Genomic DNA, 27,495 nt, shown 5'->3' on the forward strand with positions numbered 1-27,495 from the left:
TATTGGTTCAATCAAGACAGTTTAGAAAAACCTGTGAAGATTGGATTGATTCAGCCTTGGGCTTTTGGACCATCTGTACTTAGCCCTGGTAAGGTAGCCACTTGACCATCACTGCTGCTTTTCCTCTGAAGAGATGGAGATTATATTCTGAATAATTATATTTGTTTTAGCCTGGACAAAGGCTCAGGTCAGCTTAAAATAAGAGGAAAAAATTACCTGTAAAAGTAGGTAGAGTATTCAAATAAGATACAAATCTAAAACTCATTAAACATTCTCCCAACTTAGCTTGGCTTTCTAAACATCTTCCCAAATAAAGTCTTATAGCACTTGCAGAAAATGTCTAGGCTTGGGGTCTGGTGTGGGGACTACCGAGAACAACTTCTATCAGTGTAGACTCTGGACCACTGGAGTTATGTGCTTTTGGTGCCCCACCTCTGTCAGAAGACAGACTAATATATTCTGGATGGTCAAGGGCAGCCCCCACATAGAGAGCATGTTTTATAAACGTTCTTCCCTTATTTCCATGCACAAATGGGCTGGGCCCAAGGACTGGCTGTGCAGGTGTTTCATGTGCTGCCTTAAGTAAGAAGTTTCCTTGTATTACCTAACTTAAGGTCAGCGCAATAGGATGTTGGGTAGGAGAGGGTCAAGGCATGTACTCCTGACACTAGTCATAAGGAGGGTCACTGGTATTTTATGACACAGCTTCCCTCCCTTTCCAGCACACCAGACCTCACAAAAATTGAACACAATTAACTTTAATCCATGAAAGCTAGCCTAATAGGAAAAACTGGAGAAACAGAAAAATTTACCAAGAGAGGTGCAATCGAACCATTTGTGGAATCCACAGTTACTGAAATTTGATATCGTGAAACTCCAGGTGTAGCAAATTGGAATAAATTCTTCAATCACAAGCTTAATTACAACTTAATATTATGTAAAAGAGATGTTACAGGAGGAGTTCCAATATTTTATTGAGCTCCATCTACATCGGCATCTATAGATATAGAAATAGCTCTATAGACACAGATATAACAGATTATTTTTCTTCAGGTTGATCTGAGGATAAGTCCCATTACTGTATGATTCATCATGCAGAAGCATTAGTGTATCTAATAAAAAATGCACCTTATAGTCTTGACTATTCAAAAGTATTAAAGGCTTGTTGAAGATTACAGTTAATAAGAGGAAAAGATTACTGTATATGTGACTAAAGCCTGCTTGGGCTGCAGTTTAAATTCATGGCCAAACTCTTATCAATTCTAGTGTAAATAGACCTTTGTGGTTTTATATACATAAACTAATGCTGTGCATAAAATCTTTTTGCTCTGAGTTATGCAGCCTTCCAAAAGGAGACCTGAAAACATTTTTTTTCATTGGTCTGCGAGTATGAGGTGAGATCAACATTTATAAATGTTTACCAATAAAAATCGAATCCCACCAAGCCAACTTATAACATATAGTAACACGTTTGTATTTTCAAGTTGAAAAGCATTATCCAGGTTCTAAATATCACCAGTTATTGGTCCATAATGGTAGTTACATGAGGAAATAAACCCAAACTGTCACCATGGCTCATTTTTTGAAGATATGGGAAATAAGTCTTTAAATTATTAATTCCTTTTAATGCCTTCCCACAATCTTTGCCTCTATAATATTATATCCCTTGTGATTTAAATGGTAAGATAAGTGTTTGTAAAGTAGTGTCTTGTCATGTTCCACAAAAAAATGTAATCAAAAAAGGTTGCATCATTCAAGGTTTTGTCTACCAGGCACTTATAGGAAATCACAAAAAGACTGCTTGATATAGCCTAAATGGAAAGGAAGAAATTCAACTGTCAGATTCCTCTCATGACCGACCATATGCTAAAAACAAGTCACTTAAAAATGGAATTACCAAACTGTAATATAAATTACTTTATTAAAAATGTGCAAATATAAAAAGTCACATACAAATATTAAAAACAGTGTTGACTGTCTTGGCTTTTTAAAAAACAGTTTAAAAAGACAATCAGGCTAAAACCAAATTGAATCACTTAGTTTCAACACTTTAGTTCTTAAAATTAAGAAATTTACTGATCTAATTTAGTTGTCAACAGTCACTTATGCTGTCTACTTACTTCAGCAATTAAACTTGAATAATGAAAAGAAATGTTTCATTTGATTTATAGCCCATTTTACTTCCTCATATGTGTGTATTAGCACAATTCTGCAATTTTGTGGTTGAAAACATTGCTGTGAAAAAAATTAAACACAAATCATCTGTTTTCCCTGAAAATGTTAAATGATACTTTATAAATAAATATCTTTAAATTGTATGTTTTAAAGTTCTAAAAAACAATACTCAGATTTGGTGCCCTATCTACTCAATAGTGTCCTTTCAAATTCTGAAAAACAAAATAGAGCTATGTGGTACTTTTCCCCAATGCACTTCAAAATAAGCACAAATAAGTGGATGTCATATAGGTACAAATACGAGTTTATCAGAGACAGCAGTCGTGTCTTCAGGTACCTCACAGATTTGAGATTATAAATTTGCATTTATTTATGAAGGAATAAGTAGTTCTTGTGGATAGGAATTGTGCAGAGGTGAAAGTTGTGGGTATAAAGAAAAATGTAATAGATTGAAATGAGAAAAAAAATGGTATGAAAGTTTGCCAAGAAGAGAAGGGTCCAGCTGCAATTCACTTCTGGTGGCCCAAAAAATCTGTATTGGTTTCCTGAATTTTGTAACTATGAAGCTGGCTCATGGGTCTGTTTGGGAGAAATCACCTTTCTCCTAGGGCCATGGAATGCTACGTAGTTATTCTGAGCCTGGTCCCTCACCAAAGTTTTTCCAGTGATTTTGGGCTTTGGATCAGACTGTCTATTCCTCTTCCTCTTCAAGGACAAAAAACAGGGACTGCCAAACCGATCATAACTCAGTGACATCAGGGACCTTTATACAGGAGACCCTTTTTTCTGATGGAGTTACAGAAAGATTATGGGGTTTTTAAGTCTGAAAAATGAGTACAGGCTAAAATGGATACAGCTTTTCATTCTTGCTGTATCTATAACCTTAATGAGCACTCAGTCAGGCACTAGCGATCATTAGGATACTGGAAATGACTACTATGTTGCGGGATTCTTTTCTCTCTCTATGAGATGAAGTGTCTTTAAAACTGATACTGAGTATTGAGTATGTTGACAAGACGACAAGTTTATTTATTCAAGAGCTTTGATTATGTTCTGAATATGCAGGACTAGAGCCCCAGCTGATGTAGTTTGCCATAACTCAGTGGAAATCAGTGGGCAACAGTCATTTTCACCCAATTTCAGATGATCTGAGTTATGCCAGGAATCAAATAAGGGGAAAGAAGTATGCCTCTTCCCCTGTTCCTTTAGCTATGCTTTTAGTGGACCTAATTTCCTTCTTTCTCATTTTCTGCATTCTCCCCAACTCTGCTTCCATCTCCTTCTTCATATAAAACTTTTCCTTATTTTGCCATGGAGCGTGTTTTTTCCTCTCTTTGCTCCCTACATGACTACCAACTAATCAGAGATCCCAATGATCAGAGCTCATAATTCACAGTCCCCACAATTGCCTCCTGCTTTGTCACATTTCGTAGGCACTGAAGAAACCATGCAATGAAGACATTGAGGTATAATCAGAAACACACTAACCCCATCTTTTGTAAGGGAAAAAACAGTGCTGCTATAAAAACTGTGCTTACATATTTATAAGAACTAGAAGATGAGGGACCTTTTAAGTCTCTGGCTGGGAGATCTGCAGATGCAAGGTAACTCTTGTGGCAGAGGCATACAGAATGAAAGAATGGTTGTAAATGTACCTCTTAGAGACAAAGAGAAGGAAAAATCAACCTCTTCCCCCTGGAAATAAAGTTCTTGAGGCTCAACATAAACATATTCCTTGCACACACCATACACAGTTTAAATTTATGCCTTCTCCTCCCTCAGGTTGTGCTGTTGCCACCAACAGATTTGCATCAAGATTGCCAGAATCTTGCCAGCTCCTTACTATCAAACCTTAATTCTAGCCACACTGCTATTATAAACCCCCTGGGAGTGTGTGCATAACATTTAAATGCAAGCAGTAGCTTTGGCATTCTTTATGACATAAAACCCATATGAAAAAGCTGGAAGGCCGAGCATGCTTCCTGGACTGAGGGGTTTCTCGTTAAGTGTTGGCAGTGTTTTATCATCCACCATCCTTAAGACGTGACCATTCAACTGAATAGATCTGTAAAGAGAGAGGTTGTTGGAGTATTTATGCTTTGTATTTAGAGACTCATAGAGACCTGGTTACAGGCCACCTACTTGTGAGTTGGGGTACTTTTTACAACAACAGAAAATTATGTCTTCTTACCTTGAAAATATGTTATCTTTCCCATGAGGTAGTAAAAGGTATTCATCTATGTGTTTATTAGATAAGTAATAAGGTAGCTGCAAGCGCTTTGTGATATTGTAGAGGTTTAAAACAAACAGTGTAACATCTCCTTCTTTGTACTTGGGGCTGAAAGGTAAGAGAGAGGGCATATTTATGACCAGCTCTTAAAGTGAAGTTACAGAATTGTGAAGAAAGTTCCTCCCTAACTGGGCAGAGTCTGTCCCCTCAGCACCAGAGCACATGTGCTTCCACAGCCTGAAGTGGTGACAAATGATTCCTTGTGGCTATCTGTACTTTCCCCACAGCATACTGCTGAGCTGCTCCCTGTTAGGGCTCATAGTTTCCTGGAATAGAGGTCCTTGCAGGGAGGGAGCAACTGAATCAGCAGCTCTGGCTGCAGAGCCAGCTCCTTGCCTAGTCTGCTGAGGAACTGTGATGGATGGCAGGGAGATAAAAGGGAAATCCTTCCACTGTAGAAGGATCCAATGGTGGGTGGCATCATTACCATTTTTAACACCTACAGGCTTCCCCTGCCACTAGAGCCTCACTGTGCAAGGCTCTGTACTAATGCAGGTCTCCTTTCTCATACCGGGGAAGATTCTACAGACAAGACAGGCCAGGGCTGGAAGGAAAGAAATGTTCCCATTCTAAAAATTGGGGACTGAGGAACAGAGAGTTTTGGTAGTTTCCTAAGGCCATTCAGGGAGATTATTACAAGGCAAAAAACAAACCCAGGTCACCCATTGTTTTTTACCACAAGCCAATCCCTCCTTTCTTAGGTAATTTTGGATAGCAATTCACATGACCTGCTCATTTTAACATTTCGTCAGAAAGTCTCTAATGTTTTAAAAATTTCCCTCACAAATCTCCATGTTACACTGTGTGAATGCAGAACATTTGCAGCCTATTGCAAAGCCTATTGTGGGCTATTGCCATGTTTTCATGGTTTCCCATGGGCTTGTACTGCAATGGGGCCTTCTCTTTCCAAGTAGTCCTTTGTCCTGGGTGTTGTGTTTAAATGCTTACTGGTGGTAGTTTGTGCAATGAAGGTATACCCGAAGCTTCTTCTGGTCTGCCCCCTTCAGGCCAACGTGCAGGACTTTGGTGCCAACCAGCTTCTTGTATAGCAGGGAAAGCCAGTAATCCTGTGTTGCACAAAAAAAAAATCCAGTCTGGCAAATTAGCTGTCAAGATCAGAGTAAAATAATACCCTGAGGTGCTCTTGTGAAATGATACCATTTTCTTTAACATTCAAAATCTGAGCCTGACAATCAGCCAAGATCCTGAGGGCTGTGCCCGATTTGCATGAAACAAGTACAAACAAGCATGGATGATCATATCCATTTCCCCCCTTATCACCTTATAATTTGTTATATTCAGGTATACAGGATTCACTGTCAAATACTGAATGTTGAGCCCTGCTGGGTGTGAAGTCTCAGGCTGAAAATGCAGTTTAGCCCCAAAGCACACTTCTGAGTTGCTGTATGCTGGCTACAGTGATAGTGCAGTGAGTGCGCCATCCCCATCAAATTACTGGAATGTGAACACTCTAAAATGCAAATACTACCAGTCCTTTCAAACAAGTCCAGCTGCACCCACTGGTGCAATGGTAGATAAAGAAGAATGTAATGATACAGGCTGTGTTTGCTTAAAAGTGAATCCAAGTAAAAACGCTAGAAGGCTGAGTGCACTCCCTGGGCTGAAGGGTTTCTCAGTAAGCACCAACAACTTTCACTGCCCCTAAAATATGAATTCCACTTTTATGATACTCTCATGTTTGCCTTTTATCACCTGATAAGAGATTAAAATTGGATCTTTCATGTACAATTTGTTCAATTCACAAAAAATGGGAAAGAGAAGCAAATTCTAACCCTGAACTGTAAAATGAATGCATTCATATAGTGTGTTTAGAGTCACTGTGCTTGTGAGAAGGGGATACAAAGCTGTTCAAGAGGGAGATGGAGGATTTGATTCTGAAAAATGCTGGGTACTTCCTACAAGGCACTAAGCACCTTGAGCTTCCACTGAAATCGATATGGATTGAGCTATCCTCAGCATTGGAAAGAAACAACTGATGTTTGGCTCCATGTGTGCCTGGTGATACTTAAGCCTTTAAAACAGCTTTAACCATTTACATTCTTCACTGCTAAAGTGGCCTTTCAATAAATATCAGGGATTCTATCCTGAAGGTGCACATTTTTGCTAGCCCAGAGCAACCTCACAGAAATCACGGCAATTACACTAAGGCAAAAAACAGGCAAGATCATAACTGTGTCTTTATATTGTTGAACTGTTCTTTTTACACTCAGTTTTTTATTGATGAGTTCAACTTTCTGTCTGCCACAAGAGAGCACTGTAGTGCTAGCAACAGGAAAAACCTGGTCTTTGGTTCAACTTACTAGATATGGCTTGGAAAACAACGCAGAGCTGATACGTTCTGTTTTTTTGCAGTATCATTTCCTTGACCATACCCACACCATATGAGGACCACATCAAAGCTTAAAAGCTTCTAGCTGTCCTAGAAACTGTCTTTATTTTCATATTTCTGCTGGACCCTGGACACTGTCTGATTTTCAGAGCAAAGGACGTGGACAAGCTTCACTGCTCTGCTGGGTAACTCACCAGCAAACCCAAAGAGATGGGTTTGCTTATGGTTGTATACATTTCCCACTGCTTCCATAGCCCACTTGCCAGTTCCAATTCTGCAGCTCTTGAACTTGTAAGAAGCACTCTGGCTACACTCCAAAATCCAATGGTTTGGTCTCACATGGGGTTGAGCAGCCTTGAGAGCACTTGTGAAGACTGTTATTTTTTGTTAATGTTTTTTGTACCCAGGAACAAGCAGTGGCTTTTCATTTTGATTACTTTTATTTCAGATTAAAGAAACTCCTCCTCCACCTGCAGCCTTGCCACTCTGATGAGAACACAAAGAACAGCACTGTAGCTAGAGACACTATTTGCTGTATCAGCCCTGTTTCCTGGAATCTGTAATAGCCACAACTTGGGTGGGGACCACATGTGGAGAAAAGGGAAGAAAAAGGCAGGGAAGTGTTACTCCCTCACCTAAGTGTAGCTGCTTATTTAGACAAAGCCAACAGAAGCTATAATGCAGAAAATGTTTCATCAGAACAAAACACTGTTCCAAATAACACATGTTCTCTTTGTGATATAGGAAAGAAAAAAGTACATTGGTTTTCGCTGTGATAAAATGCTTGCTTTGTACTTAAATAATATTATGTTGTTAGCTCATAGTTAAAAGAGCTAAACAGTGATGTCTCATCACAACTTTTGGAAAAAAAAAATCACTCACCCAAAAAATACCCAAACTAAAAACACTAAACAAAATCCTCATGAGTCTGGAAAGTTTGGACCACGATCAGATTTCTCTCAGGCTCATCTCTACTGCTAAGGCTCAAAGACTCTCTCAACATTTTTTGCTAGAGGTTGCTTTGCTATAGCACATTTGATCCATACTCAGAACTTAATTGATTTTAGACAGAAGGATACATGTCTGTGAGTACCTTTCAGTATTTGCAGCTCTTGCCAGGTTGTTATAATAGCTGACCTCTGCCTGTACATCAGCTTTAGCCAGCATGTAAATATACATATATGAAGTTGTTATCAAACTAATATTATTGTATACTTACAGGCAAGGGTTCAAAATTCTGATCCACCAGGTGATAGGTTCCTGCTCCAAAGAATACCTGTCTCATCACCACATCAATTCCCAATTTAGCTGACAGTCCTAATTTGTCCAACCACCTGCAGGAGAAGAGAAAGACAGATAAGCTAAACATTAATGCAAACAGTCCTAAAATATGTAGAAAAATACCTGTTGATCTAGACTAAATTATGTAGATTAAATTATTTTTTGACTTCTGCGTACGGCAGAAATAAGAAAAATGAGACAATGCCGACTCCAACAAAACACTGTGCAACAAAATAAAAAAATAAAAAAATCAGGAACTGGAGAAGCATCCCTGGAGAAGCATTTTGGATTGGATTCTGACTAGCTACCTGGTTTAACTGTACTGTTTCCTTGAACTCCCAAGCCATTTTCCTCTTTTGCATTAACAAAGGCAACTGGTGGAGCTAAGGAGTTACTATATGATCTTGAGTTCAGCACAGGCAGATTGAGGTGGACTATCAGATGCTCAGGTTATATTTAATTCTAGCAGTTGACTTTCATTTGACAATTAAATTCCCTAGACGTTTTTTGGTTGCCAAGATAACCTTCAATAATATGAACCAAACAATAGTGTGGTGTCTTTCTGAGTTTGCAGACAGATAAATTAAAGGTCTGAGTATTCCAGTCATTTCAGTGAAGTTTTAACTCTGAAATCTGTTAGGGACAATTTAAATACCAACATGGTTAGTTGTTTTGAGATTAGTCTGGGTAAAAGAAAGAAAAAAGAACATCTTATTGTACGGGTCTTTTCAAACTTGTCAACTGATCCTATGTTGGCATCACAAGTGGATGGGACACAAGTTACAACTGAAGTTTGGGACTTTACCAGAATTACTTCTCCAATTTCATTGGATGCTGGCAGCCATAGTTTTTGTGGGTCATGCTTCCAGTTCTAAACCCAATCTGCTACTCTAAAGAAAGGTACAAAGGCCATGCCATCCTCTATGGACTGCACTTACTTAGTCCTGCTTTTTTACCTATTCAGAAGACTGAGAAACCTATTTTTCTAGCCAGAAGTTACAGATTACTGCATATTTGGCTATCCTTTATGCTTAAATCTCACAGATGCATTTTGGAGTAACAGCTTCAGGCCATGGGAAATGGATGGCTTAAGAGCAATGAACTTAGATCTGTAAATGCATGAATGTTACTAGGCTTCAGAGAAACCAACACCCATTCCTACTTAGTCAGGAAGAATGTTGCTGATATGCCTTTAAAGGTAGAGCTGTAAGCAGGTCTCCCAGAACCACCTTGGAAAAGAGTAAATGCATGCTGTTCTACTTACATAAAGCCAGCAACATACGCATTAGACAGTCTGGGTGCTCCACCTCCATAGGCTGAACTTGTTTCTCCTAACCAAACTTTTTTGCCAGGAACAGTTCCATCAACAATCTAGAGAATGTCATATTGTTAGGATAAAGAAAAGTAAATAAGTAAACCCATGGGTCTCCCTAAATCAATCAGATCCAGTCAGGTCTCTGGGTAAGTTGTATGAATTTCAGAGGTTTTTCCTAGCAAGCTCAGGTTGAATGAAGCACAGCTCCAGGGAAGATCTGGTGACCAGATGCAGAAAATGGCACATAAAAAATGTCCTTACTCACGCTATGTGGCATCTTACTCTGCATGCCATCCTACTGAAGTCAGCAGGAATACATAGTAAATGAGATACTACTTCATGTAAAAATGACAGAATCCACCCAGAAATTCCATCTCTGAGGCTGTGACGGCATGGGCAAATCCATCTGTTTTCATTTCTGTAGTGTATACTCTCTCCAGCCTTATGGTTAAATGACGATTCACCTTCCATCAAAATATTTCCCATAGGATCAGATGTTGTTAGCATTGTTAATATTTGTTACATTATTTACAATGAGAACAATCTCTTAGATTGCTTAAATTAACTGCTAGTTTATCCTATTCTAATCTACACTCAGTATTGGATCTAAGTGTGAGGACATTGTAACAAAACACTGTACCTGAAAAACATTGTTTATTGCTGTAATAAAGGTATCCAGCACTTCAGGGCTCAAGAAATCCTTTCTGGTAGCAGTTCGGCCATTTACGTAGTAACTGAAAAGTTAAGACACCCCCAAGAGAGCAAAAGTAAATGAAGCAGCCAAGAAAATAAAATGTGATCTAAAAAGCTTTGTTACATAGTGCATTTATTCACATGACTTCAGGCTTTTCTTGCAACCTTAAATTTAACATTCCCTGCCTCCTTTCCCTCATGTGCTTTTCAAGTATTCATAAGCTCAAACTGTGCAAACCACAAGCTTTCATGGTTGCAGTTTGAATTTGCATCTGTGAGAGCACACTGATCACTGGCCATGAGTGACTGAAAAATCCTACACTTATAAAAAACAAAGCTTTAAAAAAAAGAACCAGGATCCCAAATTATCTAGTTTACTAGAAAAAAGTGTGTCTAAGTCCTTTATGATGATAAACAGAAGAAAACCCCTCCAAATTGTTGGTGCTATTAGGCTTTGGAAGCAGAGGTTCTAACTTCCATTTTTTTTCTGAAGGACTTTGCTGATCTTGGGGTCACTGGGATGGTTACACACCCAGAAGACGGATACCTGGGCAATGGCTTTCCCTGCCATCAGCTGAAGTGAGGTTCAAGTCAGATGTATCCAACTGTGGGTTGGGAGATCAAGGTCTTAGGGAAGTGCTGCTCAACTGCTGGCCGACAAAGCCACGTCTTCTGGCCCCTAGGGCTTCCCATGGGTCTTGAAATGTGCTGGTTAATTTTAAATTACAAAACCAATACCACATTTCCTAAAAAGGGTTTCTGCCACTCACACTGGACCTGACCGCTCTAAAATATTCCAGCAATGCTCTCTGCTGCAGGTGTGTTTTGTATCAAAATCCCTTTTCGATGCAGTTGCTAAATTTCCATCATGACAGATTTGCTGTATGTAGTGAGGTATTATTTACTGAAGAGTTTTTATTAGTCTCAATTTGCATTATTTCTCTGGATTTTATAAAACCTAACAACATAGTTATTTCTTTTTAATTAAATTAAAATTAGTAATATGGCATATTATACAATATTAGCACAAGATTATATCATATTATGCATAACATCATCCTGGTAATGACCTCAACAATAGACGTTGACCCAGAAGAGCACCTCTATTCATCTACTTAGATTCTACTGAAGTCAAGCACGATCAAGTATATACTGAAAGTTGAACATGTTTTTAAGAGCTTTCCTGAATTAGGCATTATATATCCAAACATCAGCATTTCAAAACAATGTCACTACTCTATAAATCAGAGGCAGGCAAAATACGGTTGCCGGCCTGCCAGGCACTTTCGCCCAGCCTGCATCATCCACCAATGAATTGTACCCCACCCCGCTCTTCCGCCCATGGGGGTGGGAGCAAGGCACCCACGTATACACATGCCCTTAACATACCCTATTGCACCGCACTCTCACTACTGCAGGTGGAAGGGCCCGGCCTGGCCAGCAGGCAGCTTCCAGGCAGGGCTGCTGCTGCAGGGGACCTGGTTGGCTTCCCTAGCATCCCACTTGCTCCAGGCAGCAGGTAAGGAAGCGGTGGAGGTGGGGGTGGAGCTGTAGCTATGTGGGAGTGTTAGAAATATTATTAAAAATGTATAATGAATAGAGTGTTGTTAGAACTGCACAGTTTGTATCTCGTACCTGATAAAAAGAAACACCACCAAGGACATCCCTCCCCTCTTGGCAAATTTACTATCTTTTTCCTATACTCCCCCCAAGCCTCCCTCTGCTTTCTCATGCAGATTACAGAAGCTGTAATTCAAATGACTGTGTCCTTGAGAGAGAGAGGATTTGAACTTTTGGTAACCTGGAGAGCTTTCTAAGCATGCATAATTAGCTAATGCATATATGCCTATCCACCCCGCATACTTAAGTAGTTAATTATAATGCACATGCGACGGACGACGTGACGTCATTTCATGTATGTTTGTATGAACCGGAAATGAGTTGTAAGAGTTCCTGTTTCTGCACACGTGCCCAGGAGAAGAAGATAAAAGCCAGCTGAGAGGTTTCCTTGGGGGCAGAGTGGTCTTTTGTCTCCACTCTGACCCTATTTGCAAATATACCCTTTGTGTTGCTAATAATGTGTGCCTGAGGAATTATTATTTGTGAGCCTCCAAAAGAAATGAACCGTAATTTTTACATCAGGAGTGTGGAGTGTGGGGCTGGCTGCAGTGTAGAGTCAGTGCCTAGAGGGTAGTGGCAGCCTGGAGTTGGGTGGAGAGTGTGTGGGTGTGAGGGAGTTGTGGGGTTCCCCCCAAATTCCCCATGCTGTGCAGCCCCCACAGGCAGCAGCAGCAGCAACAGCAGCAGGCGGGGGCGTGTGGGGCACTGATGCTCGGCTCTGGCCAGCACTGCACATTGAGGTGAGAAATGCAGCCCCCGCTGGTCCATCTCTATTGCTGTTGCTCCCTGCCACACGCACACAGCCCCTGCACTGACATGGGTCATGGAGGCAGGAAAGGCAGCTGGCTCCAGTTCATGGGGCTTCCCTCCCATGCAGCACAAATGTGGGGGCTGCGCATGTGCAGTGAGGAGTGCCGGCAATAGACATGGCCTGGCAGCTGCACTTCTTACCATGATGTGCAGCGCTGGCCAGAGCAGTGCACTGCCAGGCACCAGCACCTGTGCTGGGCACCAGAGCCCTGAGCGCCCAACATCTTCTGCTGTGTCATAGGGGGAGTGTTGGGAGGGTCCTCACCCCCCCATACCCCACAAGTGCTACACACCCAAATCCTGTCTCCACACCCTACCACATATACACCCCCCTGAACATACCCTGTGCCCCACACATACACAGCCTCACTCCCTCACAAACCCCCCCACCACTCACACACACATACACCACCCACAATATACAAGACTAAGAATTTATTTTTGGGTTATTATGCAATCACCTCTATATACACTATGCAAACACAAATGACAATATTTTTTGTAAAAAAATTAAAATATGTTATAGTCAGTGTTTGACTTTTAGTGTATGATTTGCTTTTTCCCTTGTGGTTCTAAGATGGCAACCCTTCCCTCCAAAAAGGAGTATTGGGGGGACAAGGGGAGGGTAAAGGTCAGGGGAGGGTAAAGGTCCAGTGCTAAAGGTCAGGGGTTAGAGACGGGACTTCCAGTCCCAAGGTGGCAATCAAGGGGCAGGGCAATTGTCAAGAGGTGGGGCTACCCATGTGGCCCATGAAAGCTCACCAAACCTTGTTAAATGGCCCACCACCCCAAATAATTGCCCACCTCTGGTCTACAGCCTCATTAATGTTTGCAAGATTCTCAGGGTATGGCAGACAAATAAATTAAACTGATTAAGAAGATCCAGGGTTGGGAGGGGGGTGGGAATTACCATGCATTCGCTGCTCCATGTTAACTGTTTCCTGTGTCTGCTCTAGCTCATGCTAAGTGGAAACTGATTTGTGGTAACTAAGGAGTTGTTTCATTCAGGGGTCAACTACCTCGGTTTAGCTTTCACTTACTGCAAGATAGAGCAGGCATGCTAGATGGTGACTGTGGGGCTTGTGGAATGACACTGAAACAGACCAGAGCATGAATCATTGAGGCTCGCAGCGATGCTCAGGGTTGGCCTTTGTAAACTAAGACTAAACCCCACTCTTCCGAGTCATGCTATGTCCTATGTTCAGAGACAACATTTCTCTAAAATTATCAGTTACCTTCTTGTTTGCTCCCTACACTTCTACATGCCCAGAACCCTCACCTTCTATAGACATAGCTTTCACTGGCACTATTCTGTTCCTAAAAGTAATCATGTCCATCTAATTGCAGGCAAGCGATGGTGCTTCAGTCCCCATGACAACTGATATTTTCAGTTAAATAGGACAACAGGTAAATTTCCCTGAACTGCAAATGATGGTTTTTTTCCATCTAATGTCCCTCTCACAATCATGTTACTGTTTGTACGGTTCTACAGCTGTAATAATGCAAGGCCATTCATAAACCGCTGGTATCATAGAGCAGGGGTGGGCAAAATGTGGCCTGGGGGCCAGATGCGCCCCACCAGGCCATTCTATCTGGCCCATGGGGCTCCTAAAAAATTTAGAAAATTAACATTAATCTGCCCTGGGCTTCCTGTCATGCAGACCTTGATGGCTTGCTGAAACTCAGTAAGCCGCCCTCTGTCCAAAATAATTGCCCGCCCCTGTCATAGAAGAACCTCGTTTCTGATGTGTCTAATTGGGAACTGCCATTTTTGTAGAGCAGCTTGCACTTTCAGACTAATTGGCTAGGGACAGAAATTACACATAAACCAGCACAAGTGATCAGAAACCAGCTAAAAATGTAACACAATAGAAATTCAATGCACATAAACCATTTTCAAAATGGTTGCAACTGGTTTAAGACAAACCCGGATGAATGTAGTATCAGACTTAACTGATTTGGTTAAATTGGTTTATTGAATTTCTGTCCCAGTTTTCCTCAAGATTCAAGTTAACTCACAGTCCCCCAGCATCCTTGAATGCTTTGCACCTCCCTGCAAATACCCGCCCCCTTGTAGGGTGGGCAGATTAGCCTTGGCTCAAGCTCCAGCCTAGCAGAAATGTTTGCTCTGACACCCGCAGCCTTCTGGCCTTGGGCACTGCAGGCATGTGGCTGCATTTCTGGAATCAAAAACAAATGTCTATTTACTTTCTAATTGGTTCAATCTATGCAGCTTAGGCTAACCTGCGAAGATTCAGCCTCAAGCTTCTTGACTCTGTACTTAGTTATAGTGGTTTACCCCAGTTAAGCCTGAGAAGTTACTGTCCTTTTACATGTGAATGGTTTCTTTCTCACCACCCAGTAGGAAAACATATGTTGTGAAATTTCTGTAGGATTGCTGAATTTTGAGACAAGCTAGACTGCTGCTCCTTGTATAGGTTTTATTGGGTTTTTCTAAATGTGAAAAACCCCACCTGAAATCCTCCAAGACAGAAATATTGTACCATTGTTTTGGTCAGAAGAAAATGCCTAATGACCTGTGATAATTTGAAAAATGTATTCAGTACCTTCATCAAACCAAGATGAAAGACCCCTCTTTGTGATGACACTTCATACTCCTGTCCCTCTCAGACCAGACTTGTAGCAATCACCTAGGGCTTTATGTACACTATGCCACAATATGCTGACTGTTGACTATGTTTAGAATGATAAAATCCTGCCTTTCTAGGATCTGCATGGCCACAGATTTTCATTTATAAGTGAACCTTGAAAGGATGATAGCTTTGCATTCCAAGCAGTCTATTAGACAATCCTTGTATTTAAAAAAACATTCTTTTTTGATTGCATTCTTTATTTATTTAAGACCAAGGAGAAAGAAGGTAAGACAGCTGGGAAGCCACTTGTACAGCATTGGAAGGAGGTAGGACAGGCAGGCACAGGAAGGGTATGGTCTGCATCAGCAAGACAGAAAAGAAAAGAAAAAACTAGCATCTTAGATGGAGAGAGATAGAAATCCTTTCTGGCGGTCTGGCACTATGGAGAAACATCATCAAAACTCATCAGGCAAAGTCACTACAAAAAGATGTCATATAGTCAGGGCTTACATATGCAAAAATAAACCATTACTGTTCCAAGACAAGTGGCAATTAAATTCTTTCTGACATTTTAGCACTCTTTTCTTACTTTTACCTACATATGCCACCCTTCCTTCTCCAAGGCAAAGCCGGTAGACTTGAAAGTATAGCTTGAACCATTCTGAAACACAGGAGTCTTTAGACCAAGGGTGGGCTAAATATGGCCCACAGGCCTGATCTAGCCCTCCTACTGAATGGATCTGGCCTGGCTGGCCCCATGCACCCTCCATGGGGTCAAGCCCTGCCCACTCCTGCCTGGGGCAGCCTGTGCTGAGCTCCAATCTGCTGGCCAGGGCCAAAGCACACAGTTTCCTAGCAGGGCTGCTGTCAGTGCAGCTGCAGCCACACTGGTACAGCTTGGCTTTTCCCTCCTCCAGTGGCTTCTCCTCCTGCCCCTGCTGCACCACTCCAGGCATCAGGTAGCATGGGGAAGGGTGGTGTCCATGGGGATGTGTACTGGGCAAGCAGTATCTGGGCAGCTGCAGCCACACCAGAAGCAGCCTCACTAGGAATCTGCATGTGCTGGCTAGGGCCAGGACGAGGGCCATGGGAAGATGCAGTCAAGAGTGCAATGCAGGTTGCCCCGGGTGGGAGTGGGCAGAGCTCAACCCCAAGTGGAGCACTGTGGGGGCAGCCGTGGGCTGGATGGAGGGTGGGGGTGGACTGTACCTGCACCACATCACCCAGGTGAGCTGTGCTGCATGTGCCTTCTGCCCCCTCCCTTCCTCCCCGCATCCCTGGCCATCTCCCAGGACCTAGCACTTGAGCAGACCCCCCACATGTATAGCACTTGGGTAGATACCACACACTGGCCACATGCCCCTTAACCCCCACCCACACACCATATATCCCACCACCCCACCCCCAACACAATATACAAAAACAAGACTTTATTTTGAGCTATTATGCAATTACCTCTATACACAATACTCTAAAAAACATAAATCAGGACAAAAATAATTTAAAAAATCAAATTAAAATGTTATAGTAGATGTTTGATTTTTAGTATATGATGTATTTTTATCTATAACTAGCCAATTGCCTGTCAAGAATGATGGGGACTGAGGAGGAGGGGGTTGGGATGGAGTGCCACCACCTAACGTACCATGCTGCTGCTGTTCTGCCTCTTGCAGGGACTGGGGTGGGGGAGCTGAGGCCAGCAGGACCCTCTGTCCAGTCCTCAGTGCAACTGGACCCTGTCCATTTTGTTTTGTTGTTCCTTTTATTAAAATGAAAATACTGTTTTAACTCACTGTGAGTGCATCAGCTGTGAGTGCATCAGCTGTACGGAAGATGTCAGAAGTGTGGCTCTTACATAGAAATTCTGGTTCTAAAAGCACTATTTTCTACTGCCTGAGCTGGGAGACCCACTTTGTAAGCAGGCTTATTAGCTCTGCATGTGACCTCCCCACCAGAGGGAGACAATATGCCATATTGACTGCATGCATTTTGAACAGCAGCTGTCTACATGTAGAGGTGGTTGGAAAATTTTCAGACAATATCTTAAGAAAATGACAGCTTATTGAGCCCATAACATTTTATTCAAAACCTGCTGGGTTCAGTAAAATCTTGCCAAATGCAAGGCAGAGTTCTGAGTGAACTTGTTTGGATTCCTGCTTCAGTGTCTAGATCCCTGGAGTTCAGCACAGCTCCTCTATGAAACTGGCAAAGTCAATCATCAACCCACAAGAACAATTGCACTGAGCAGCACAGGATCTATGGAACATCTTTTTCAGCTGAAAGGTGGAATGACTCATTCCACGCTGAAGGTGGACAGCAAGGGGGATGCTAGGACCCCGCCACTGCTGCTGCTTGTTTCCTCAGTGGCAAGGGGAGAGCACCTGCAGCCAAAGCCACCATACTGAATGCTACCAAAGACCTGTGTCCATGGGCCAGATCTAAAGATTCCAGCAGCCTAATATGGTCCATAGGCTGAAGATTGCCCACCCATGATCTAGTTCATGGGAAATGTTGCAAAAACTAAATGTCTTGTGAACTGCAAACCTTGTCTTTGGGACAACTCTACATAAACTGATTTTGTTTTACTCTGCCTTTGCCCTTATTATATTTTAAAATTACCGTTAAAAAAAAAAAAAGCTATGTCAATTATAAAAGCAACCGGACACATATTTTGTACTTACTGATGCCAAGTGACAGAATCAATTACTTTCCCTCCTGATTTCAGAAAGCTGAAAGTAAAGAGCAGAGTTTCATTACTATGTTAAACATACTGAATATTGATAGAGAAAAGCAGATAATACTGTGAATGAAGGGCTGATAGTGACAACAAACATGTCTTTAATGCAGTCAAACAGCAGCATCTAGACTCTAGGCCTTAAAGCCAGGAACATCTAGATTCAAATTCTAGTTCTGATAACGACTTGCTAAGTGATCTTGGACAAGTCACTTACCCTTCCTGGGCCTTAGTTTAGCTCATCTATAAAATGGTATTCAGTGAATTGTTGAAAGGTTTACCTAATGTTTGTGTGGTTCTTGGAGATCCTGAGGTACAGGCCACAAGTTACAACTTTTATTTAAGCTGAATGTGTTAGAAGTAGATTTGAACTTTTTTGAGTGAGGAAGATATTAAAAATCCCTCCAGAATTCTCTCTCTGGTACACTGGAATGCTACTAACCTATGCTAAGTGATAATTTTTTTCTGGATGATTTAGACTTTCCCATTTCAATTCAATAAACATTCTTTGTGCCTTATCCCTTAATCTTCTTCCTTCCCTCAAGTTGATGCCTACAACTTAATGTATATAGTATACTCCTACTTATGCTATTGTTACTTTTGGTACTATATCACCAACTGCAAGGTGTGCAGGTTAGTGAAACTCTGCTACGTTGCAGGGATGGATCCTCAGCTGATTTAGATATTACCTGCAGCAGTGGAACTGGGCTAAATGACATTAAGAGCTGACGCTTCGTCTCTTGCATGCAGTTTGGGTTTCAGTTACACACTGTGAGGCCAGAACTGATTCTTTTCCAAAACTAAGAACAAATGAATTCTCAATGGCATCTCATTCTTTCAGTGTCGTCTTTAACACCTTCAGCATTCTCAGACCCAACTCCTACAGCCTTTGTTCAATTTCCTGCCCTATCTTATCAAGCTTATGCCTGTTTTCTGCTTTCTTACCTCCTCAACAACTTCTGAGTATTCTTCCGTGGCTGACCAACATCAGGGCCATACAGTTTTGAATTTCTGTAGAAACTATAATTACTCAGAAGGTGGCGTAGATGAACAAAGTCTTGTCCTAGTTGGAAGCCATCAATATACATGCCAGACTTTTTCCTGAAGCTGTTTGGCTCTGGAAGAAATGCATACACACAGACTCTTCTTAGTAGGCTTCCAAAAGAAATGTGTAATGATTGGGTCAAAATTTGCACAGCAGTAATAACTGACCAACTTACAGGGTGCTAAATGCAAAAAGCAGATACTAGATAAGCTACAAAGCAACATGAAATGTCAGGAAAAAAAGGACCGTAGCAACTTCAGAAGACCACTCCCTACCATCAAAGGCTTATCACAGCTAGTACCTTCTCCAGTGCTCTGCCTGAATTATTTTAAATATATAAGAAAAATCATCTGCACTTCTCTAGCACACTTCATCCCAAAGTGCTGTACAAAAAATGAACTGATGTTGTACAAATTAAGCAGTGAGTCTCCTACCATTTCTTTTCACCAATAAAACACCATTTTATTTTTACTTACGCTGTACAGAATCAGTTCTTGAATAGGTTATGGTGCCCTGAAAATTAATGTCAACTGCCACATGATAGTGGTTATCCCAGCCTGATCTAGCTAGCACCCTCCTTGTTCTCTTTCACTTCCTGGCTTGCTATCTCCCTCTATCTTCTTGGCTCCAAAGAACCTCCACCATCCTCTCCCATTAATTCTTTCCTCAGAGACCGCTGCTATCCTCCACTACTTCTCATTGTCTTGCCACCTGAACTAAGCTTCTTCTACTACTCTTTCCTAACATAGTCTACCTCTAGCTCCCCCATTCCCAAACCTGTGTTCTTTCTTATTACCCACTACCAGGGATGCTCCCCCTCCCTCTCTGGCAATGACCATATTTCTAACCTCAGCAATATTTGTTTCCCTGCCTTCTCCTCCCTAACAGAGAGCAGTTATCAGCATCCAACAATCTCTAGGCCCTAAATGCCATTACACGGTATCTGGAAAGCCCCAAATTGTGATCCATCCTGTTTCTACTTGTAAAACAATCTGAAACACATTTGAATTATGGTTTTACAGGTCAGCTGGCAAAAGAGATTAAGACACAGGCGTAACAAATCTGTCACTCTTGAACTGGGTTTGCACATCAAAGAGTTTTCTGAAATGTTGTGCCATTCAGGTAGAAGATATACTTATGGCTCTGATTTCCTTAACACACATACACATACCTCAGACCTGTCACTTACCGTTCCCAAGTTCCCAGGACATGTTGTACTTCTGGGAAGCACAGTAATCCAAGAGTAACTGAGCATTCGAACTATCCCACTGAGAGTTGCCTTTCCGCAGCAAGGCATTAAGTCCAAAGACCAGCTGAAATTCTGAACAATTGGCAAAGTTGTAGAGAATGTCCAGTGTACTTCCTGTAAGAAAAGGAAGGGAATAATAAAACTTCTTTCTTCGAAGGCCTAAAGTACTAATTAACCTAGAACAGAGTGCAGCCTAATGCCTGCAATTATTATTTTCTTTATTGCTGTAGGTGCACATGGCACATGAATCACAGGGTCCTGCCCTGTGAACACAGAAGGCCTTTTCCTGGAAAATGCCAAACACCTTCTCAAATCCTGTTGGAATTGGCAATCATGTTAAATATGAAATAGAAAAACATGGACTAAGAGTAACATGTTCAGAAATGCTTGAAAGGTGTGGGTGTTCCAATGATTTTCAGTAACAATAAGGATCTTAAATGCTTTTTGAAAATGAGACTTAAGTACTTCTGAAAATTTTGCTGTGAAACACAAATCAGTTTCCAATCTTTTATTGCAAATTGCAGCTCAGGAGTCAAACATCTTACTTGTAATGGTGGTGGTGTTGTGTTTTTTCCAATACTGTTCCTCAAGGATTAATTTCTCCTGGATGGGCCACTGAATTAGCAGTTGTTCTTCCAAAGCAAAAGGAGTGGAACTTACTCCACAAATATCTGCAGTACAAAAAAAACAACCATGAGTGAGCCAAGTAATAAACTTTTCATAGTGTTTTTTTAGGCTATAGTAAATAGAAGATCAGAGTCCACATAAAGACAGACAGCTAGTTTGTACAGAGCTGATCATACAGGCATTTTTGTAGACTGATTGCTCCTACCATATTAACCATTTGAGAAATGGATGGGAAGAATCAACCCAATCCTGCTTAAATGAAACGAGCCACATGAGATGTCTGCTTCATAATCCAACAATATTCAGTCTTTAGTGGTGGATGTAGCCCTAGAGTGGTAGCTCTTTCAGTGGGCATAGCTGAGCAGCTCTGCACCTGGGGCAGCCATGTGATACTCAGGGTAGCAAAGGCTAGTACTGATTGCAGAAGTGTGATCAGTAGGGCTGTGCGAGGCTTCAGACAGAACTTTGGATCCGGAGACACTTCGGATGCTTTGGGGTCCAAAGCAGCACATCCAGGTCAAAGTGCTGGCCTTGTTAGGCTTCCTGAAGCGGTTCGGAGCTTCCGAAGAGCTTCGGAGCTGCGTTGGAGATCCGACCATAGGGTATAATGGGGAAACAATAAAATATCTATAACGTTGCTTTTTGTCCAATTTGGATGAAATTTTCAGGGGTGGTATACTCTGCAGAGAGCATGAGGTCTGCCAAGGTTCAAGAAGATTGGTTTAGGGGTTTGTGGGGAACTGCACCCCAAATTTGTGAAAGCCAAACTCATGTCACGTCTAGGCGTTACAACATAGTGGGGTGAAAACTGCAGGGGTGGTAGCTCTTACTGAGGCCACAAATCCTGCCAAGTTTCAAGAAGATCAGTGCAGGGGTTTGGGGGGAACTGCCCCTCAAGCTGCAGACAAGCAAAACTGGTGCCATGTGTGCTGTGGGACTGACTGTGTCTGCCTTGGGGCGGGGAGGGGAGACACTGCTGCAGGCCTGGCTGCTAAGCTACTGTGTTACCAGTTACCAATCAATCTATCATGATTCACACAGGGACTAGGAACTTAATACACAGAACCTAGCTACTACATAAGGACTTAACCAGCATCAATTAGCACCTACAAAACCAGGCTAAGGACAGGAAACAATCCATACAAACAATCAACTGGCCCAAGACAGAGAGAGTCTTGGCATGAGTTTTGTCTGTCAGCAGCCAGAGGTGCAGGGCCCCAGAACCCCCCGGCACCGATCTCCTCGACAGTTGGCAGGGGTTGTGGCCTCAGCAGGGGCCAGCATCGCTGCAGCTGTCACCCTGCTGCACCTTAACACACGCAGTGTCACCCATGGCACGAGTTTTGCTTGCCCACAGCTTAGGGTGCAGTTCCTCCCAAGCCCCTGCACTGATCTCCATAAAACCTGGCAGGCTTTGTGGCCTCTGTAAGAGCTACCACCCTGCAGTTTTGACCCCCCTGTGTTGGAACACACAGCCATGACATGAGTTTGGCTTTTAAGAATTTGGGGTGCAGTTTCTCCCAAACCCCTATACCAATCTTCTTGAAACTTGGCAGGGTTTATGCTCTCAGCAGAGGCTATCATCCCTGCATGTTTCCTCCAAATTAAACAAAAAACAACAAAGTTATAGATATTTCATTGATTCCCCATTATATCCTATGGCTGGATCTCCGAGGTGACTCCAAAGCTTCAGAGCTGCTTCGGCTGGATTGAGGTGGAAACCCAGTCTGGAGCTCCAGATCGGATCATGGCCATCCGAAGTGGCCGGATCTGAAGCCGGATTGGATCGCTGCCAACTCGCACAGGCCTAGTGATCAGCCTAGTGCGGCTATTCCCCTCCTGCAAGGCAGCACCGAGGGTTGCTGCTCTGGTCACCCCACTTAGGTACACTGCAGGCTTTTTTGTGCTTTTACAGATTGCAAGCATTTTACTGGATCGAGCAATATTCCCTACTACAGACCCAATTAAAAAAAGTGCTTAAGCATGTGCAAAGTCTGTCTGTGGGAAGTCCAAAATGCCTGCCTTGGGATATAGTGGGTTTAGATAACAGGCAGCATAATTTGGTAAACTTTTGTTAATGTTTAAGTTTTAGGAGGCCTTGTTCTAAAGACCTTATGAACTGCAGCCCCTAGATGTACTGCACCACACAAATAAATAGAAAAACCCTCAATACAGGAAGACCTGTCATTACCCATTGTCATTGCATGACATAGATAAAAGCAACATTTCCTGCTCCATGCAACAGGAACTGCCTGTTCCTGCCTGATCATGTCTAACATGATCCCACATGAAATGGCCCTGATAGCAGTTCTGGAAATCCTCACTATTGCCTTCACATAGCATTAAATTTGTATTTATTTATTTACTTATTTTTACACATCTAAGATCATAAACCACACACTGATGCCATCATACTGAAAACAGGAGAGGATGTTTGCTGCAAGAAAACATATAGGATTGAAAGGAACGTTTGACTTCATATTTAACACTTACCAGCACCCTTGGATATTACCATTTGTCAAGGCTCTCCACTGTAAAACCCACTTTAAGGAGCTATGCATCTTCTCAAAGAAATATATTAGAGGCCAAAGCTTGGCACTCGAACAACCCACCAATATCTTAGCTCTCAGACCTGCCATATTTAAATGTAAAGAATGGGACCCCAAATTGTGCAGCATTAGCCTCCTAGCCTAGTCAGTGTTCAGGCAGAATAATCTCTTTTCTCTCATCTGACTGTTTCTTTTTAATTCTGTGTACCACTCTCCCAGTTATAGGAATTGGTTCCTTCAGCCTTCTGGTGTAGTTACAGCAGGCCCTACTTGCATGTACTTTTCTCTCCAGCAATAGGAACTGAGTCCTGAAGAACTTGAGACAGATTCACGAACATCAGTCCAGTTACTGATATTTAAACCTGGACTGGAATCATGAATCACTGGTGAATTCTGAATGCTGCTGCCATGTTTTTGCTGTATTTGCAGTGGGCTTCAGAGTGCAGCCTTTAACTAAGTCAAAGATTGGTTGTTGGTTGAACATGCTTCTCCACACCTTCCATTTTACCTTGATTTCCCTGCAGTTCCCAAAGCTCTCTCTCTTCTAAAGTCGAATCCTTTGTTGGGTCAAAGATCAGGAAGTCTGTCTTGGTGCCACCAAACCTCAAGAAGCCTGGAGACAATCCTTTGGCTAAAGTGCGCAGCTTGCGATTGCTGTGGGAGGGAACATGGAGAAACTGAACAAAAATCCTCATCACAATCCAGCAAACCAGTCTTATTTGTAGAGATGGAGTCTGAACCAGATCCTTGGATCTAAATACCAGGGACATTCAGATCCAGATCCACACTTCGCAGCACATGGCCTCAAGGGCAGAACATGTTCCCATTCCCTTTTATATCCTAAGTCATGTTACTACAGAGGTGGGCAAAATACAGCCTGCAGACCAGATTTGGCTTTTAAAGGGATTTTGTCCGGCCTGCAGAAGGTCCCTCGGCACCACCTGACCCAGGTGCAGAGAGCAGCCTGGGTCATGGTGCATGCAGCCAGTACCACTGTCTCCAGGGATGCAGCAGGGCTGGGGTGGCATGGCAGCTGGGCTTGCTTCCCTGCAGCCTCTGAAGCAGCAGCTCCTTCCAGCTGCTGCTGCCAGTTTATGCTGCCATGCTGGACCCAACTCCACTGCCCAGGCACCCCATCCCATTTGCCTCATACCTACTGTTGGAGGTACTGGATGGAGTGGGTGTGTGGGGTCTCCGTGAAGACTGACCCAGGACACATGTGGGCAGGGCGTGTAGCTGGGTGGATGGGATGGGGCCAGGGATGGGCAAGGAGCAGCACCCAGGAGCAGGATGGGTCGGTGGGGCTGGGGCCAGGATCAGGGGACTGTGACACCATGGGGTAGGGGCCTAGAACAGAGCTGCCACATGCTGCCTGCATGTCCCTGTGACAGGTGCTAGTGCCACAGACAGGGGCATGCTGGGAGCAGATTGCGGCTCTGTCCCAGGCTCTGGCCCCACACTGTCACCACGGTGATCCTGATCCCAGTCCTGCCTGCCAGTCCCACCCTCTGACACTGCTCCCCACCCATCCATGGTCCCATCCCATCTGTGTGCTCTGCCCATGTGGTCCCAGACCAATCTCCATGGAGACCTTGGGATCACCAGGTGGTGACAGTGTGGGGCTGGGCCCTGGGGTGAAGCTACTTAGAGAGTTTTGGTGAGCTGTTGTGGTGGGAGCAGATGCTGACAGCCTGCAACAGCTCACCTCAAACTCCCTAAGTGGCCCTCTGGCCCAAATAATTCCCCACCCCTGCGTTCCTCTTTGTCTCCTTCTATGCCCACCCATTCACACACTGCCTGGGTTGGCTACAGCATCCCCATATCCATACTCTGCTACCATGTCATGTAACAAGCTGCCCCTACATCACTGAACTGGCACATGTAGGAAGTTGTAATTTTGCAGGTGAGGCAGTGCTGTCCAAGGAAAACCCTCACTATCAAGGAAAAGTAGCCACAGATGTGGGGGATTGGACTAGATGACCCTCAGTGTCCCTTCCACCCCCAAAATTCTATGGATACAATTTGGACAGTTCTTTGCAAATGGAAGGTATTTAGTTATTGTTTTCCCCTCCCTTCTCCACCCAAAATGCTAACAACTGGAGGCAACGACAGACCCCATATTTCAGGCTCAAATGCTGGTACCAGCATATAATGTTTTCTCTTTTTATCTTCTTAGACCAGACAAAGGCCTTAGATCTACAAGAAAGTTGCACTGCTTTAATTTAAAACTGATATTAAAAATGGACCCTGCATTGGCTTCTGCTAAACCCACATCAGCCCCTTTTAAACCATCAAAGACAGTCCACACAGGAGTTCACACCTGTTTAACTCTGCAGCTTTCAAAGAGCATTTAAACTAAGCTATGAAATCTTCTGCATTCAGACAGGCCTCTCCCTGGAGTAACAAGCAGGACTTGTGTTCCCAGAGCACAGCAGCCACTACACAGGAGGAACAGAGATACTTCCTTAGCATCTAGTCACCATCTGCACTGGTGCTATTTATCTCCCTTATGAGACAACACATAGGAGATTAACAGCCACTAACAACTTCCTTCCAGTGGCAGAAAAAACTGACAGAGCAGGAATCAGGAGCTCTTTGATTGGCAGCTAGCTACTCTGCTTTTACTCTGCTGCTGAATATCAGAGAGGCCCGAAACACAGAGCCACTGCACCTTCTCTCAGACAGGTTGGAGGACACTTCCGTCTCCTCCTCTTGTTGCACTGCGAAAGTACCAGACTTTTAGGAAATAGCTCAGCTCCAGGATCTCATTCCCAGGGAGTGAAAAAAAAAAAAAGACAGGCAACCAGGAAGAACCCTACACCACGGCAGTTTTTTCTGGTGGCCAACATGCACGAAAGACAGGAAAAGCAGAGAGAGGGGAATGTGTTCTCTCCCATGAGACAGTTACTGCATATTAGCCTAATAACACTGACCAGTAGCATGCCATGGCAAAAACCATGATAATAGCCTACTGTGCAGTGTTATTAGGCTAATGCACAGTAAGCATCACTAAATAACTATGTGCTGGCGCTACTGCACAGTAACTCTAGGTACTGCTCATTTAGTTAGTATTTTATTATTAAGGAAATACTAAGCTAAATGTGCAGTATCTAAGGCTCATTAATGAATATGTAGATGTACCCAGTGATTCTCAACTGGGGTGGGTGGTGTATATACTTTTCAGAGTGCCACACAACAGCAGCACTGTTTGGTGTGAAAACACCTCCATGTGATTCACAAGGTAAATGCAAAGATTTCAACTAGGAACCCAGGGTGTGAGAAACACTGTCTTGCCCTGGTCTTTCTGAGGCCTTTGCCACAAAGAACAGCTCTGTGATTTTTCCACAGTCACAAAAAGAGCAACAAGCAAGAACCAGCATTTTCTGAGGGGGGGTTGAGAGGGGTCCAGTCTTGAAAGGCCCATGAGGGAAAGAAAAGTGGGACACAACACAGGAAAAAAAGGCTGGGGAGATGTGGACAGAGGGCACAAGGGAACCCAGTGCACAAAGAATGAGAGGGGTCTGCCGCCAGCAAAAGGATGAAGAGAAGGAGATGGGAAGGTGGGGAGCCACAGGGAGAGGAAAGCAGGAAGAAGAGCTGAAGAAGAAAAGGCTTCTGGTCAGAGAAGAAGGGTGACAGCTGAGGAAGGAGCTGCAGGAAGCCAGGCTGAGTCCGGGGCAGCGGGTGGTTTCCTCGGGGGCCGGGGAGGCTGCAGGGGTGTCACAGCAGGGCTCATCCTGCCTCAATCGAAGGGCAGAGGGAAGGAGTGGGACTCGGCTCTTTCCTCCCCCGCACAGCCACGGGGCCGGCACTGGCGGGACATTTCGGGTCCCTTGGGAGCCGTACTCACCCGAGCAGCGCAATGTACTGCGGCGCGGTGGCCAGGCTGGCGTCCAGCGTGAGGGACAGGAAGGCGGCGCTCACCTCGGCGGCCGGCGGTCCGCGCAGCGCCGCGCTCAGCTCCGCGCCCGCCTCCGCGCCGCCCCGCGCCAGCGCCAGCGCCAGCGCCAGCGCCAGCGCCAGCACCAGCGCCAGCATCCTCCCTCCCTGCCTCTCGCCGTCCTCTCCTCAGCCGCTCCGGCGGGGCAGGTGCTGCCTCCCGGGCTGCACGGCCCCGGCCCGGGGGAGGAGTCGCTCGCGGAGGGGCCTGTGGGATCCGCCCG

At 43.5% G+C, this 27,495-nt stretch overlaps 1 protein-coding gene across 2 annotated transcripts; it reads right to left on the reverse strand.

The window, feature by feature from the left end:
* Positions 1-3,179: 3,179 nt before the first annotated feature.
* Positions 3,180-27,495, reverse strand: HPSE (heparanase). 2 transcript variants are annotated; one of them, XM_090036975.1, is made up of 12 exons: positions 27,183-27,494; positions 23,841-23,986; positions 20,702-20,827; positions 20,097-20,270; positions 18,808-18,979; positions 17,810-17,857; positions 10,052-10,145; positions 9,361-9,467; positions 8,035-8,149; positions 5,414-5,532; positions 4,367-4,513; positions 3,180-4,240 (listed from the first exon to the last, which is right to left on the reverse strand). In XM_090036975.1, the coding sequence occupies exons 1-12, from the start codon at positions 27,368-27,370 to the stop codon at positions 4,081-4,083; spliced, it is 1,596 nt and encodes a 531-aa protein (XP_089893101.1). In that variant the 5' UTR covers positions 27,371-27,494; the 3' UTR covers positions 3,180-4,080. The 2 variants fall into 2 exon arrangements, 1 of the variants encoding a protein (XP_089893101.1); XR_016440853.1 differs by having other exon boundaries at positions 4,107-4,240; positions 5,443-5,532; positions 27,183-27,495.

The sequence above is a fragment of the Crocodylus siamensis genome, chromosome 2 (assembly GCF_052110815.1).
Source record: "Crocodylus siamensis isolate JL-2025a chromosome 2, ASM5211081v1, whole genome shotgun sequence".
NCBI classification, from domain to species: Eukaryota; Metazoa; Chordata; order Crocodylia; family Crocodylidae; genus Crocodylus; species Crocodylus siamensis.